Source organism: Cherax quadricarinatus, chromosome 1, assembly GCF_038502225.1.
Source record: "Cherax quadricarinatus isolate ZL_2023a chromosome 1, ASM3850222v1, whole genome shotgun sequence".
NCBI classification, from domain to species: domain Eukaryota; kingdom Metazoa; phylum Arthropoda; class Malacostraca; order Decapoda; family Parastacidae; genus Cherax; species Cherax quadricarinatus.
Window position 1 is genome coordinate 46,483,993 of NC_091292.1, and position 15,645 is coordinate 46,499,637.

The 15,645-nt window shown below is 44.6% G+C and overlaps 1 protein-coding gene across 1 annotated transcript in view; it reads right to left on the reverse strand.

Annotated features, from left to right (window-relative positions):
* LOC128685334 (pregnancy zone protein) overlaps positions 1-15,645 on the reverse strand; it is a 446,170-nt gene that overhangs the window by 12,261 nt on the left and 418,264 nt on the right. The window contains 1 exon segment of the mRNA XM_070082123.1: positions 15,226-15,438. Within this exon segment, the coding sequence (XP_069938224.1) occupies positions 15,226-15,438 (213 nt within the window).

The following is a 15,645-nucleotide window of genomic DNA, read 5'->3' on the forward strand; positions in this document are numbered from 1 at the left end:
AGAAGAGCCCACATAAACAGCACAAACCTGCTATTCATGAGTGACTTTAACCACAAGGAGATACACTGGGAGAACCTAGAGCCACACGGGGGACCAGAAACATGGAGGTGCTTAAGCAGATCTTCATGCATCAACATGTCTGGGACACAACCAGAGAGACAGGAGAAGATAAAACGGCAATACTGTTCATTGTTTTCACCCTGAGTGTTTCTGACATAGAGGATGCCATATATGAAAGGCCCCTCAGTGTTAGTGACCGGATGGTCCTCAGCTTCGAATAACTTGCGTCAGTAATGTAGAGAAGTCGCACAGGTAGGACGTGATAACTTAAACTTCAAAAGAGGAGACTACAAAGGCATGAGTCATGTCCTGAATGAGGTACAATGGAAAAGAGAACCAGCAAGGAAGAGAATGACTGGGATGATGGATTATGTGGCCAGAAAGTGGGGAAAGTCAAGAAAAATTCTTACCCAAAAGCAAAAGAAGCAATGGAATGAACAGAGTGAGCTCATGGTTCACCCAGAGGTGTAGAGTGCGAGAGGTAAATATGATATAACATGAAAAAAGGCGAAGAAAAAGTGAAAACATGGAATTGAGCAGAAAAGCCGAAAGCGAATATGCATAGATAAAAAAAGAGGCGCAATGACAATGTGAGAATGAAATAACATCGAAAGCCTAATCCAAACTTAATTTGTTATATAGCCATATCATGATGAAGACAACAGTAAAGTACCAGGTAATCAGGCTGAATAAAAAACCCGGAGACCTCCCAGTGCTGAAGGAAGTACACTAATTACTTCAAAGGCCAGAGTAGCAGCACCCTTGAAGGTCAGAACAGTACCACAACTGCAACTGACAGCACTCTATGTAGGTACAAAACTAGCTGTCTGTCTCAACAAAGTACTTGATCATCTCACTATTGAAAAAACCGTGATCTGGAGTGATAATGAAGCAGTTCTCCAGTGGTTAAGAAATAATAAGAGTAAGTTGGTCTATGTACAGAACAGAGTAGCAGAAATAGAAGAGATGCAGAGAAATTATCTCTTTCTCTACGTCTCTACCCAAGAGAATCCAGCTGACATGTTGTCACGTGGTGTCCCACTCAAGAAATTTGTGGATAATAAATTATGGCTCCACGGACCAAACTGTCTCCCCAAGGAAAATAACTGGCCACAACAAAAAGCTCACATTATGCCAGAAGAAACAGTCTGCTTGAACATAGCAGAAATGTGTGTAAATACTGCAGAGACAGCAGAAAGTCATTGATGGATCTAAATACTCATCTTTGGGTAAACTCATAATAGCTACAACTCTTATCTTTAAATTCATTAAAGCGATAAACCCTAATTATGAATATGATGACAAGTAGAAGAACTGAGACACTTATGCAACATATGGGAATCTTTACTGAAGAAATGTTTCGACACACAGTGGCTTCATCAGTCCAATACAAAGTAGAAATGGGTAAGGAGAGGAGGAGATTGAGGTAATCAGTCCCTCAGCCTGGAATCGATGTGTTCAGTCCATCACTCTTGTAGGAAGTGCAAGATAGGGCCAAAGAGGTAGCATATATACTCCAGTCAATAAAGATTCCCATATGTTGCACAAGTGTCTCAGTTCTTCATTTTGTTGGTTTTAAAAGCCCTTCATCACATCTGTCAGACACTGCAACATCGTGGGATCTTGGTACAAAGACTTCTTCAACACATGTCCAACCATTGGACGACGACCTACTTACACTAGTGGAAGGTCCCACTGTGATCCCTCCTCCTCCTGCTTTAACTCACCTGCCTGCAGCACATAAGCCACCTCTCTGGTCCTATGCTGTACTTCGTATAAGAATGATGGACTGAACACATCGATTCCAGGCTGAGGGACTGATTACCTCTCCATTTCTACTTTGTATTGGACTGATGAAGCCACTGTGTGGCGAAACGTTCCTTCAATAAAGATTCCCATATATTGCATACGTGTCTCAATTTTTCAATTATGAATGTCTTGAACTCATTAAATATTGAGTAAACTAAATACAGAAAAATGTTTTCTCTGGAAACACAAATCCCCAAAGAAACCTGATATGATTAATTCTTTAGGACTTTATCTCGACTCACAAAAGATTATAAGATGTTGAGGAAGAATTCATAATTCTTCACTACCTAAAGAAGCCATACATCCAATACTGATCCCCAAGAATCACTGGCTAACAAAACTGATTGTTCAAAACGCCCACAGTAACGTGTTACATGGTGGGGTAGCTGACACACTTTGTCATATACGACAATCCTACTGGATACCTCAAGGTAGACAAAGTGTGAAAAAACAAATAAAGGACTGTATTACTTGTCACTGCGATATACGAGTATGTCAGTATCCAGGTCCACCTCCATATCCCTCTGAAAGAGTTTTTCATGTCACTATATTTGAGGTGACAGGTGTAGATTACACTGGACCAATAATTTTAACCAAAACAGTTGACAAAGTTCCCATCAAGGTGTACATCTGTTTGTTCACTTGTGCTACAACTAGAGCAGTACATCTAGAAGTAGCCACTGACATGTCTGCTGAAACCTTTATCAAATTATTCAGGGGTTTGCAGCCAGAAGGGCATGTCCTAGACTGATGATTTCAGATAATGCAACAAACTTTGTCGCTGGTGCTGCTTATATAAGCAAGATCTTTGATCAACCAGAAGTACAACAGATGCTGAATCAACGCAGTTGTCGTTGGAGATACATTCCTCCTAAATCTTCATGGCACGGCGGATTTTATGAAAGAATGATCGGCATTGTAAAGCGTTGTTTAAGGAAGGCTCTTCATCGTCAGAGAATAGACTTAGAAGAATTCCGTACAGTTGTGACTGAAATAGAAAATAGAGTCAACAATAGACCTCTAACTTATGTTACCGATGATCTGGACAATTTAGAAGTGTTAAGTCCATCTCATTTACTCCATGGCAGAAGGCTCGAACCTGTTCCTCACTTGAATGATAAAGAAATCATAGAGGATCCTACTTATTTCGAACCTGAGCAACTCAGACGTAAATTCAAACGCCATAATAAAGTGATTGAACATTGGGAGAAAATTTGGCGAGGTCCCACTGGCCTCTTGGAAATTTTGTGACCATATATCCTGATGCAAATGGAATCATCAGGACAGATGATGTTTTAAGCAACGGTGTAGTGAATAAGTGGGCAATAAATTAATTAGTGCCGTTAGAATTACACAGTGTTGAAAACAAAATCAGTGATTCTCCAGAAACCACACAGACTGAAGCTGTTCAGCAAAGACAAGCAGCAGTGGTGGCGAGTGAGAAAATCAAATTAATGTTAAGAGATAAATAGTTCATCTACGGCGAACCTCCGCCAACCCCCAGTCTGGAGAAATTTTCTCCAGGAGAGAGGAATCAGCCCCTTTCATCCCTTTCAGAAAGGGCAATGGCGTCTTGCTTCTGCAACAACACTTTTAATTGAAAACATATGGCCGTGTGTCATGATCGTGTTACGTCTTTGCAAGAGACCAGTGTTGCAACCATAGAGTGGATTAATATGAGAAAATCGATCTCTTGCCTTAGTAGGAGAATTAAGGAAAATCCTGCACCCACTTTATTACCATGTTAATGTTAGCATGAATTGTTATTTTTGCTCAGACAGCAAGAATCAAGCATTTTGCATTGCTTCATGTGGAAGTTCGGCATGCAAGGGAAATATGCTTGATTGATACTTCTCTTGTGTCAGAGGAGACGCCGAGGGCACGCCAGAGCGAAGGAGGCGCCTCGGGCTAGATTACTTAAGGAGTTTAAGCCCTGCAAGGGGAAACATTAACGCCGGGATAACGAACAAAGAACTCTGATCCGCGCATTATTGTGCATAAAAAACAATCCACACTCGCGGTATATCGGTATATTACAGAGAAGTGTGCGTAGCTTCCTGTAGTGGCATTATTGTGAATTTAAAACGATTGAAAGACAAAGCAGTGTCGTATACCGAGCGTATTTAGAACTCTCCTTATAGACTAGTGCACCGAGAGACCTATTCTTCAATCAAGTCAACGATATCTGTCGAGTGTTGCATACAACACCATATCTCACGCTATAAGAGCAAGGGACTGTGCAGTTCTTGTGTCACAATGGGTTCAAAATCATCTTATAGTCGGCAGTAAGGTGCGGGCTTTTGAGCCCCACACATGTGAGTAAAAGGCCCTCGTCAGTATTCATTTATTCAATGCAATACTGACAACACCCGCTAAGGGTAATTAGACTCATACTTACTTGTTCCTTACAGCCACGTGGTCGTATAACTGTCTATCATTGGAGGTGTCTATCGTCAGAGGCTGCGACAGGCAGACAGCAACAAGTCCAAGTGTCTCATTACTGATACAGAGTTACTTTGTTTTTTCTACAAGTTTATTTAACCATAATTTGGTGAGATAAATTTTACCACAACTCCAGAGAGAAGAAAGACTAAGGGATATATGATGAAAATGTACAAAATACTGACAAAATGATGAGTGAATGAGGACAGATTGTTTAAAAAAATGGGAAACAGAAATACGAAGGCACAGCTGGAAGTTGAAAACACGGATGTGTCGCAAGGATGTTACGAAGCACTTTTTCAGTCTTAGAATAATCAGGTAGTGGAACGAAATGGAGAATTATTTAACAGAAACACGATCAATTCATAAAACTTTAAGAATCGGAATGAAAAGGTTCATGATGCCCTTAGATTTATAACTAGCCCCCATGCCCATGAACCACAGCTAAGGCTGGTAGCTCCTGGCTCGCTCTCACTTCCAGAACTGCCCTCACACCATACCAATCTTCCTTCTCCAGGAGATCTGACTCTGGCTACCCGTACACTCTGCCTGCTGTAACTCACAGAGCAAATAAGCTGCTCTCTAGTCAACCGCATCTTTGCTGTATCCTGCCCAGCTCCTACACACCACCTACCAAGCACCGACGGACAAGGCGGATTTTTCATATCAGAGCTAATAAAACACCCAAGTACAGAGAGTGAACCTAGTAACGGTTTACGAGAGGTGGGGCCAGGAGTTACGACTCGACTCCTGCAACTACATATAGACGCAGACGCGTAAACACACATGCACACACCACACATACATACACCTTAACTTACATACATGCTCAGTAAAACACATTCTCTCATATATACATACATACACACACACACACACACACACACACACACACACACACACACACATGTATTAGTTAAAGAAAGTGAGAGGAAAGCTGAAATCATAATATTTCAAAGCGCAAACCGTTGGGGGTCTTAGGCGCTGTTGCCACATTGGCAGCGGTAGGCCTGAAGAAGTGACGTCACGACAAGTTGTGCGCCATTATACATATAAAGTGAAGTGTATATAATGTGATGTGTATACTATCATCAGTGAAGAGTGACATCGCGTGAGGAAGAGGGATGTATGAGAATATATGGTTATAAACATCACGGGTGAAGGATCTCCAAAATAGGGATTTAAGGCCTACATACGACGACTCCATCATCAGCAGGTGGCAACCTGTCACCGCACCATTGAGCGCAAGTTTATTCGCCTATTTGTGGTTTGCATGTTGACGGCCCTGGCTGGCCTTGCATACTGTTTGATACTGGTCACTCACTTCTTCAAGCTATTACCAGAATTAGAATAGAAATAGCATAGACATAGTGAATATAGTGTTGACGACTGTGAGAAGGTAGGTGGGACAAGCTTTTAAGGGCAACATTGTAAGACGGTGCAAGGGTCGGTCAAGTCCCAGGAGGGTTGTGTCAGGTCACAAGAAGTTGCGGCCAGTCATTACACCGCACAAGACACTCACACACACACACACACACACACACACACACACACACACACACACACACACACACACACACACACACACACACATGCACACAGGCAGTGTTACTACCGGTAGTTATTAGCAGTAAGAATACTTAGGAAGCTAGGAAGTCCTCTCTCAATGTGAACAAGGAAAATGATAATAACCAGCAACAATTAATACGTAAATCCAGAAAGGGCAATAAGTGGAGAGAGTAGCATAATTGGGAAAGATAAAGACTAAATTTGTACCTACACGACGGATCTTTCAACCACACCACCTACCCCCCCTAACCCTCCCTCCCTCACACACAAGCACACACACACAAGGGTAGACACTCACACACACACACACACACACACACACACACACACACACACACACACAAACACACACACATACATAAATACATACACACACACACACAAACACACACACACACACACACATACCCACACACACCACACACACACACCACACACACACACACATACACACCCCACACACACCCACACACACACACCACACACACACCACACACACACACCACCACTTGTCACAAACACTTGACACAAACACGTACCCCCCTCCCCTAACCACCCCTCCCCCTTCCCTAACCACCTCACCTTAGCCACCTACCCCTCCCCCAAACCACCTAACCCCACCCAAAACCGTCTAACCCCCAACTACCTCCCTCCCTCCAATAACCATCCTCCCCCTCCCCCACAACCATCCATCCCCTCTCCTCCTAACCATCTATTCCCCTCCCCCTAACCACCCATCCCCCCTTCTGTGGAGCAAAGGAGGAACCTAGAACCAGGATGAGGACAAGGGGCTCCAAGGACGAATCTGGGAGGGAGGAATGGGAGGTAGAGCTCAAAAAAAGGGAGGAAGACTGGGGAAGGAGACTAGATGAGCTGCAAAGGAAGATGGAAGAGAGGTTAGCAGCAGAATGCAGAAGGTGGAAGCAACAGGCCACAGCAGCAGAAATCAAGATAGGGAGATTAGAAGAGGAGCTGAGACATCTGCAACAGCACAGAGACAAAGATATTACAGAAGTAGCATCGGCAATGGCTACATCAAACACAGACAACAGGTCTGAAGGAAGCATGGAAACTAAACTGTATGCAGAGGTCCTGTCAAACCCACATGGGGCCAAAACAAAGGCAGGGAGCACACTAGGACAGAATGAGAGGTTGGAAGACATTGAAGGAACTAGGACATGTGCAAGGGCCTTACCAGATACCTGTGGGGGCCAGGAACAGGTGAGCAGGAAGGACAAACCAAGAAGCATAGGGGCCATAACTAGGGAAGGGACTGAAGGAAGGAACACTCCACGGGAAGAAACTAAAACACATCAGAGGATGCAATGGGAGTCACAGTGGGAGGTGGAAAGGGAGAGATCCGTGTTTGTCTATGGGCTAGACGAAGCTAAAGGGGAAACTTAAGATGAAAGAAAGCAGGAGGAGAAAAAAAGCAATTGAAGATATCATGAAGGTGATAGGCGAGGGGGACATGACCCAGGTGGCAAATTTTTGGAGAATTGGATGGTTCACAAAGAAAAGGAATCGGCCTCTCAAAGTAATTTTCAAGGCAGAATCAACCCGAACCATGATCCTGCAGGAGAAAGCACGGCTGAGAGGCAAGCAGGAGTTCCGGAGTGTGTACCTCGATCGAGACAGAACACAGGACGAAAGGAAGACGATGAAAGAGAGAGTTCAAAAACGAAAGGAGAAATGGGAGGAAATGAAAAAGGAGAGCAGAATAACCCAGGATCAAATGGAAGGACAACCCCACCCCCCAGAAACACCTGCAGAAGGACTCCAGCCACGACACCCCCAAGGCAACTGAACAATCCAAACCAACCATCACACACCGATCCCTCTGTTCCCACCCTCCGCACCACAGTTACAGTATTAGAACAGAAGTTGAAGGTTTGGTACACAAATGCAGATGGATTAACGAATAAACATGAGGAATGGCAAGAAAGAATCAATGAGAAGTCCCCAGACATCATAACAGTTACAGAAACAAAACTCACGGAGACAATAACAGATGCAATCTTCCCACCAGGATACCAGATCATGAGGAAAGATAGAAGGGGCAGGGGGGAGGTGGGGTTGCTCTGCTCGTACAAAACAGATGGAAATTCGAGAAAATGGAAGGCATAGATGAGACGGGAGAAAGAGACTACATAGCAGGTACACTTCAGTCTGGGGAACACAAAGTGGTCATTGCAGTGATGTATAATCCACCACAGAACTGCAGGAGGCCAAGAGAGGAATATGAAGAGAGCAACAGAGCAATGGTGGACACACTTGCTGAGGTGGCAAGAAGAGCTCATTCCAGCAGAGCAAAGTTGCTGGTTATGGGGGATTTCAACCACAGGGAGATCAACTGGGAAAACCTGGAGCCATATGGGGGTCCCGAAACATTGAGAGCCAGGATGTTGGACGTGGTGCTGGAAAACCTCATGCACCAACATGTTAAGGACACTACCAGAGTGAGAGGGGAGGATGAACCAGCAAGATTGGACCTTGTGTTCACCCTGGGCAGCTCAGACATTGAGGACATCAAGTATGAGAGTCCCCTAGGAGCTAGCGACCACGTGGTTCTGTGCTTTGAATACATAGTAGAGCTGCAAGTGGAGAGAATAACAGGAGTTGAATGGGAAAAGCCTGACTATAAAAGAGGGGACTACATAGGGTTGAAGAACTTCCTGCGGGAGGTCCAGTGGGACAGAGAACTGGCAGGAAAGCCAGTAAATGAAATGATGGAATATGTAACAACAAAATGCAAGGAGGCAGTGGAAAAGTTTATTCCCAAGGGCAACAGTAACAACGGGAAGACCAGAACGAGCCCCTGGTTTACCCGACGTACGTGTAAGGAGGCAAAAACAAAGTGCAATAGAGAATGGAAAAAGTACAGAAGGCAGAGAACACACGAAAATAGGGAGATCAGTCGCAGAGCCAGGAATGAGTATGCACAGGTAAGGAGGGAGGCCCAGCGACAGTATGAAAATGACGTAGCATCGAGAATCAAGACTGACCCGAAACTGTTGTATAGCCACATCAGGAGGAAGACAACAGTTAAAGACCAGGTGATCAGATTAAGGACAGAAGGTGGAGAACTCACTAGAAATGATCAGGAGGTATGTGAGGAGCTGAACAGGAGGTTTAAGGAAGTTTTTACAGTAGATACAGGAAGGGCTGTGGGAAGACAGCACAGAAGGGAACATCAAGAGGGAATATACCAACAAGTGTTGGATGACATACGAACAACTGAGGAGGAGGTGAAGAAGCTCTTAAGTGACCTTGACACCTCAAAGGCAATGGGACTGGACAACATCTCCCCATGGGTCCTTAGAGAAGGAGCAGAGATGCTGTGCGTGCCTCTAACCACAATCTTCAATACATCCCTTGAAACTGAGCAACTACCTGAGAAATGGAAGACAGCTAATGTAGTCCCCATATTTAAGAAAGGAAACAGAAACGAGGCACTAAACTACAGACCTGTGTCTCTGACATGTATTGTGTGCAAAGTCATGGAGAAGATTATCAGGAGGAGAGTGGTCGAACACCTGGAAAGGAACAAGATTATAAATGAAAACCAGCATGGGTTCATGGAAGGCAAATCCTGTATCACAAACCTCCTGGAGTTTTATGATAAGGTAACAGAAGTAAGACACGAGAGAGAGGGGAGGGTAGATTGCGTTTTCCTTGACTGCAGGAAGGCCTTTGACACAGTTCCCCACAAGAGATTAGTGCAGAAGCTGGAGGATCAGGCGCATGTAACAGGGAGGGCACTGCAATGGATAAGGGAATACCTGACAGGGAGGCAGCAACGAGTCATGGTACGTGAAGAGGTACCACAGTGGGCGCCTGTTACGAGCGGGATCCCACAAGGGTAAGTTCTAGGACCAGTGCTATTTTTTGATATATGTGAACGACGTGATGGAAGGAATAGACTCTGAAGTGTCCCTGTTCGCAGATGATGTAAAGTTGATGAGAAGAATTAAATCGGACGAGGATGAGGCAGAACTGCAAAGAGACCTGGACAGGCTGGACATGTGGTCCAGCAACTGGCTTCTCGAATTCAATCCAGCCAAATGCAAAGACATGAAGATTGGGGAGGGGCAAAGAAGACCGCAGACAGAGTATAGGCTAGGTGGACAAAGACTACAGACCTCACTCAAGGAGAAAGACCTTGGGGTGACCATAACACCGAGCACATCACCGGAGGCACACATCAACCAAATAACTGCTGCAGCATACGGGCGCCTGGCAAACCTGAGAATAGCGTTCCGATACCTTAATAAGGAATCGTTCAAGACACTGTACACTGTGTATGTTAGGCCCATACTGGAGTATGCAGCACCAATCTGGAACCCACACCTGGTCAAGAACGTCAAGAACGTCAAGAAGTTAGAGAAAGTACAAAGGTTTGCAACAAGGCTAGTCCCAGAGCTCAAGGGAATGTCTTACTAGGATAGGTTAAGGGAAATCGGACTGGCGACACTGGAGGACAGAAGGGTCAGGGGAGACATGATAACGACATACAAGATACTGCGGGGAATAGACAAGGTGGACAGAGATAGGATGTTCCAGAGAGGGGACACAGGGACAAGGGGTCACAACTGGAAACTGAAGACTCAGACGAGTCACAGGGACGTTAGGAAGTATTTCTTCAGTCAGAGAGTTGTCAGCAAGTGGAATAGCCTAGCAAGTGAAGTAGTGGAGGCAGGAACCATACATAGTTTTAAGAAGAGGTATGACAAAGCTCAGGAAGCAGAGAGAGAGAGGACCTAGTAGCGATCAGTGAAGAGGCGGGGCCATGAGCTGAGTCTCGACCCCTGCAACCACAATTAGGTGAGTACAATTAGGTTAGTACACACACACACACACACACACTCACACACACACACACACACACACACACGCATACACATACGGCCTGTCAAAGTAACTTTCAAGGAAGAATCAGTTCGAACCAGGATTCTGCAAGAGAAAGCAAGACTGAGGGACAAACAGGGGTACCAGAGAGTATACCTCGACCGCGACAGAACACAAGAAGAAAGGACTACACTGAACGAGAGAGTACAGAGACGCAAGGAGGAATGAGAGGCAATGACGAAGATGAGCAGGACCCAGACACAGGAGGAAGGGCAAACACACCCAACAGAATCTCCCACCAAAAGACTCCAACCGCGACATTCCCAACGCAACTGAGCAACCTATACTACAACCCACTCACTGTTCCCTCTGCCACCAACCCCCATATCTCAAACCTCACCCCAACAGCTGTCTCTTATGGGCATTCTGACCCCTCCCCCATCATCACAAGCCCCACCTACACCACAGCCCCATATAGGCCCCCACCAAGGCTCTCGCTCCCCAACCCCAATATTCTTGCATGACCACAATGATAGAAAAGAAACTGAAAGTTTGGTACACAAACGCGGATGGAATAACGAATAAACATGAGGAGTGGAACGAAAGAATCAGTAAAAAATCCCCAGACATCATAGCAGTCACAGAAACAAAACTCGCTGAGACAATAACAGACACAATCTTCCCAATGGGATATCAGATCCTGAGGAAAGATAGAAGGAGTAGAGGGGGAGGAGGGGTTGCACTGCTCATAAAACACCGATGGGGATTTGAGGAAATGGAAGGCATGGACATGATTGGAGAAAGAGACTACATTGTAGGTACAATTCAGTCCGGAGAACATAAAGTAGTCATTGGAGTGATGTATAACCCACCACAGAACTGCAGGAGGCCAAGAGAGGAGTACGAAGAAAACAATAGGGTGATGGTGGACACACTGGCTGAGGTGGCAAGAAGAGCTCACTCGAGCAGAGCAAAGTTACTGATAATGGGCGATTTCAACCACAGGGACATCGACTGGGAAAACCTGGAGCCACATGGGGGTCCCGAAACATGGAGAGCCAAGATGATGGATGCGGTACTTGAAAACCTCATGCATCAACATGTCAGGGACACAACCAGAGAGAGAGGGGAGGATGAGCCAACAAGACTGGATCTTGTGTTCACCCTGAGCAGTTCAGACATTGAGGACATCACTTACGAGAGGCCCCTTGGAGCTAGCGATCACGTGGTTCTGAGTTTTGATTATATAGTAGAGTTACAAGTGGAGAAGGTAACAGGAACTGAAGGGGACAGGCCAAACTATAAAAGGGGGGACTACACAGGTATGAGAAACTTCCTGCAGGAGGTTCAGTGGGACAGAGAAATGGTAGGAAAATCAGTAAACGAGATGATGGAATATGTGGCAACAAAGTGCAAGGAAGCAGAGGAAAGGTTTGTTCCCAAGGGAAACAGAAATAATAGGAAGACCAAAACGAGTCCTTGGTTTACCCGAAGGTGTAGGGAGGCAAAAACTAAGTGCAACAGAGAATAGAAAAGGTACAGGAGGCATAGGACCCAGGAAAACAAGGAGATTAGTAGAAGAGCCAGAAACGAGTATGCACAGATAAGGAGGGAGGCCCAGCGACAGTATGAAAACGACATAGCATCGAAAGTCAAATCTGACCCGAAACTGCTGTGTAGCCACATTAGGAGGAAGACAACAGTCAAGGACCAGGTGATAAGGCTGAGGAAAGAAGGTGGAGAACTCACAAGAAACGATCAAGAGGTATGTGAGGAGCTCAACACGAGATTTAAGGAAGTATTTACAGTAGAGACAGGAAGGACTCTGGGGGGACAGATCAGATGGGGACACCAGCAAGGAATACACCAACAAGTGTTGGACGACATACATACAGATGAGGAGGAGGTGAAGAAACTGCTAAGGGACATCGATACCTCAAAGGCAATGGGACCGGACAACATCTCCCCGTGGGTCCTTAGAGAGGGAGCAGATATGTTGTGCGTGCCACTTACCACAATCTTCAACACGTCCCTGGAAACTGGGCAACTACCTGAGGTATGGAAGACGGCAAATGTAGTTCCCATTTTTAAAAAAGGAGACAGAAAAGAGGCACTAAACTATAGACCTGTGTCATTGACGTGTATAGTATGCAAAGTTATGGAGAAGATTATCAGGAGGAGAGTGGTGGAGCACCTGAAACGGAACAAGAGTATAAATGCCAACCAGCACGGATTCATGGAAGGCAAATCCTGTGCCACAAACTTTCTGGAGTTTTATAATAAAATAACAGAAGTAAGACACGAGAGAGAGGGGTGGGTTGATTGCATCTTCTTGGACTGCAAGAAGGCCTTTGACACAGTTCCTCACAAGAGATTAGTGCAGAAGCTAGAGCATCAGGCGCATATAACAGGAAGGGCACTGCAATGGATCAGATAATACCTGACAGGGAGGCAACAACGAGTCATGGTACGTAATGATGTATCACAGTGGGCACCTGTGACGAGCGGGGTCCCACAGGGGTCGGTCCTAGGACCAGTGCTATTTTTGGTATATGTGAACGACATGATGGAAGGGTTAGACTCAGAAGTGTCCCTGTTTGCAGATGATGTGAAGTTAATGAGGAGAATTAAATCTGATGAGGACCAGGCAGGACTTCAAAGAGACCTGGACAGACTGGACACTTGGTCCAGCAAATGGCTTCTCGAATTTAATCCTGCCAAATGCAAAGTCATGAAGATAGGGGAAGGGCACAGAAGACCACAGACAGAGTATAGGCTAGGTGGCCAAAGACTGCAAACCTCACTCAAGGAGAAAGATCTTGGGGTGAGTATAACACCGAGCATGTCTCCGGAAGCACACATCAATCAGATAACTGCTGCAGCATATGGGCGCCTGGCAAACCTGAGAACAGCATTCCAATACCTCAGTAAGGAATCGTTCAAGACACTGTACACCGTGTATGTCAGGCCCATACTGGAGTATGCAGCACCTGTTTGGAACCCGCACTTGATAAAGCACGTCAAGAAACTAGAGAAAGTACAAAGGTTTGCGACAAGGTTAGTTCCAGAGCTAAGGGGAATGTCCTATGAAGAAAGATTAAGGGAAATCGGCCTGACGACACTGGAGGACAGGAGGGTCAGGGGAGACATGATAACGACATATAAAATTCTGCGTGGAATAGACAAGGTGGACAAAGACAGGATGTTCCATGGAGGGGACACAGAAACATGAGGCCACAATTGGAAGTTGAAGACACAAATGAGTCAGAGAGATATTAGGAAGTATTTCTTCAGTCATAGAGTTGTCAGGCAGTGGAATAGCCTAGAAAATGAGGTAGTGGAGGCAGGAACCATACACAGTTTTAAGACGAGGTTTGATAAAGCTCATGGAGCGGAGAGAGAGAGGACCCAGTAGCAACCGGTGAAGAGGCGGGGCCAGGAGCTAAGACTCGACCCCTGCAACCACAAATAGGTGAGTACAAATAGGTGAGTACACACACACACACACACACACACACACACACACAAACAAACAAACACACACACACATGCATCTGCAACCACAATAAGGTGAGTATTCACACCTTCCCACGCAGATCACACTTCATACACTCACACATCGAGCCTAAACTTGATCAAGCATATAAAGAAATTAATGAAAATTCATATATTACCAGCAAGATTATAATTAAAGGTGTGCGCTAGAAAGCGAGGACTGGCAAAACACAATTGAAGAGAACAACTTTAAAGGATAGAAAGATTAGTGACCTCATGATACCAGCATAAAATATATTTAGAGAACATTTAAAGGAAGATATTGACAGACTGTTGGAGTAGAGAGAAATACGTGAAAGCTTTGGACAAAAATTATTCTTTAACCTCAGGCTTTTCAGAAAGTGAAAGAATTTAAACGAGGTGTTTGTGAGAGTAAACACAATAATTATCACCTCAAAGGCTATACAACAGTTTACTAAGTTAAGGTGGTCGAAAAAAAAAACTGTAGGTAAGAATCAGGGTGAGGAGCTAAAACGTAGTTGCCACACACACACCTTGTATCACTACACCCACACTAAACATATAGAAACACATTCTGTAAAACAGATACACAAACATACTGGCACATAAGAACACATGAATGATGGAACACTGCTTCAGGCTCATACTAGGTACGTCATTTTTAAGCTCAAATCTCTAATAAAATTATATGGTCACCTCATTTCCAAGGCCTCCCAATGGCTAATTCGACAACCCTCCATATGCACTGTAAGTCCCACTGAAATCCGAACTCCTTTCACTCATGTATTTATCCAACCTATTTTTGGCCCTACTAGGCAGATTGTTCCACTCATCAAATAGTCTGCTTCCAAACCAGTACTTTCATATATCCTAAGATATATAAGAATACACAGACAAAAGTACAAAAATTATTATATTATAGAAACAAATCATACATTTAATAATGTTATAGTCAAAATATCTGCAAAAGTTTAATGTTACCTGCAGAACAGCACATCCTTGTCCCTCCAGTGTGACAGAGACGGCGGTAGGAAGTACTGGCACTTTTACGAGCTGTTGTAGAAGTCTGTTGTCTTCAGTGACATTGAAGCTGTGGGAGAAGTCAGTACCTTCCATTGATGCTACAACGTACAAAGGTCCCTGGTAAGTGTACGTAGCATACAGTGCTAGAGCCTGCAGTGCTACCACTGTGTCCTGTTCTCCAGACAAGAGAGAAGGATAACACATTAGTGCTTAATTTGCAAAAATAACATATTTCTTATAAATAACATTTATCATACATTGATAAAATACAAGCATTTTCAGTGCCTGCATTCATACGAAATGTTGGTTTATTAGTTGCGGGATATTACGTATACTTTTGACATACGCTATTATTTTTTCTTGAACTTTTAGATATTT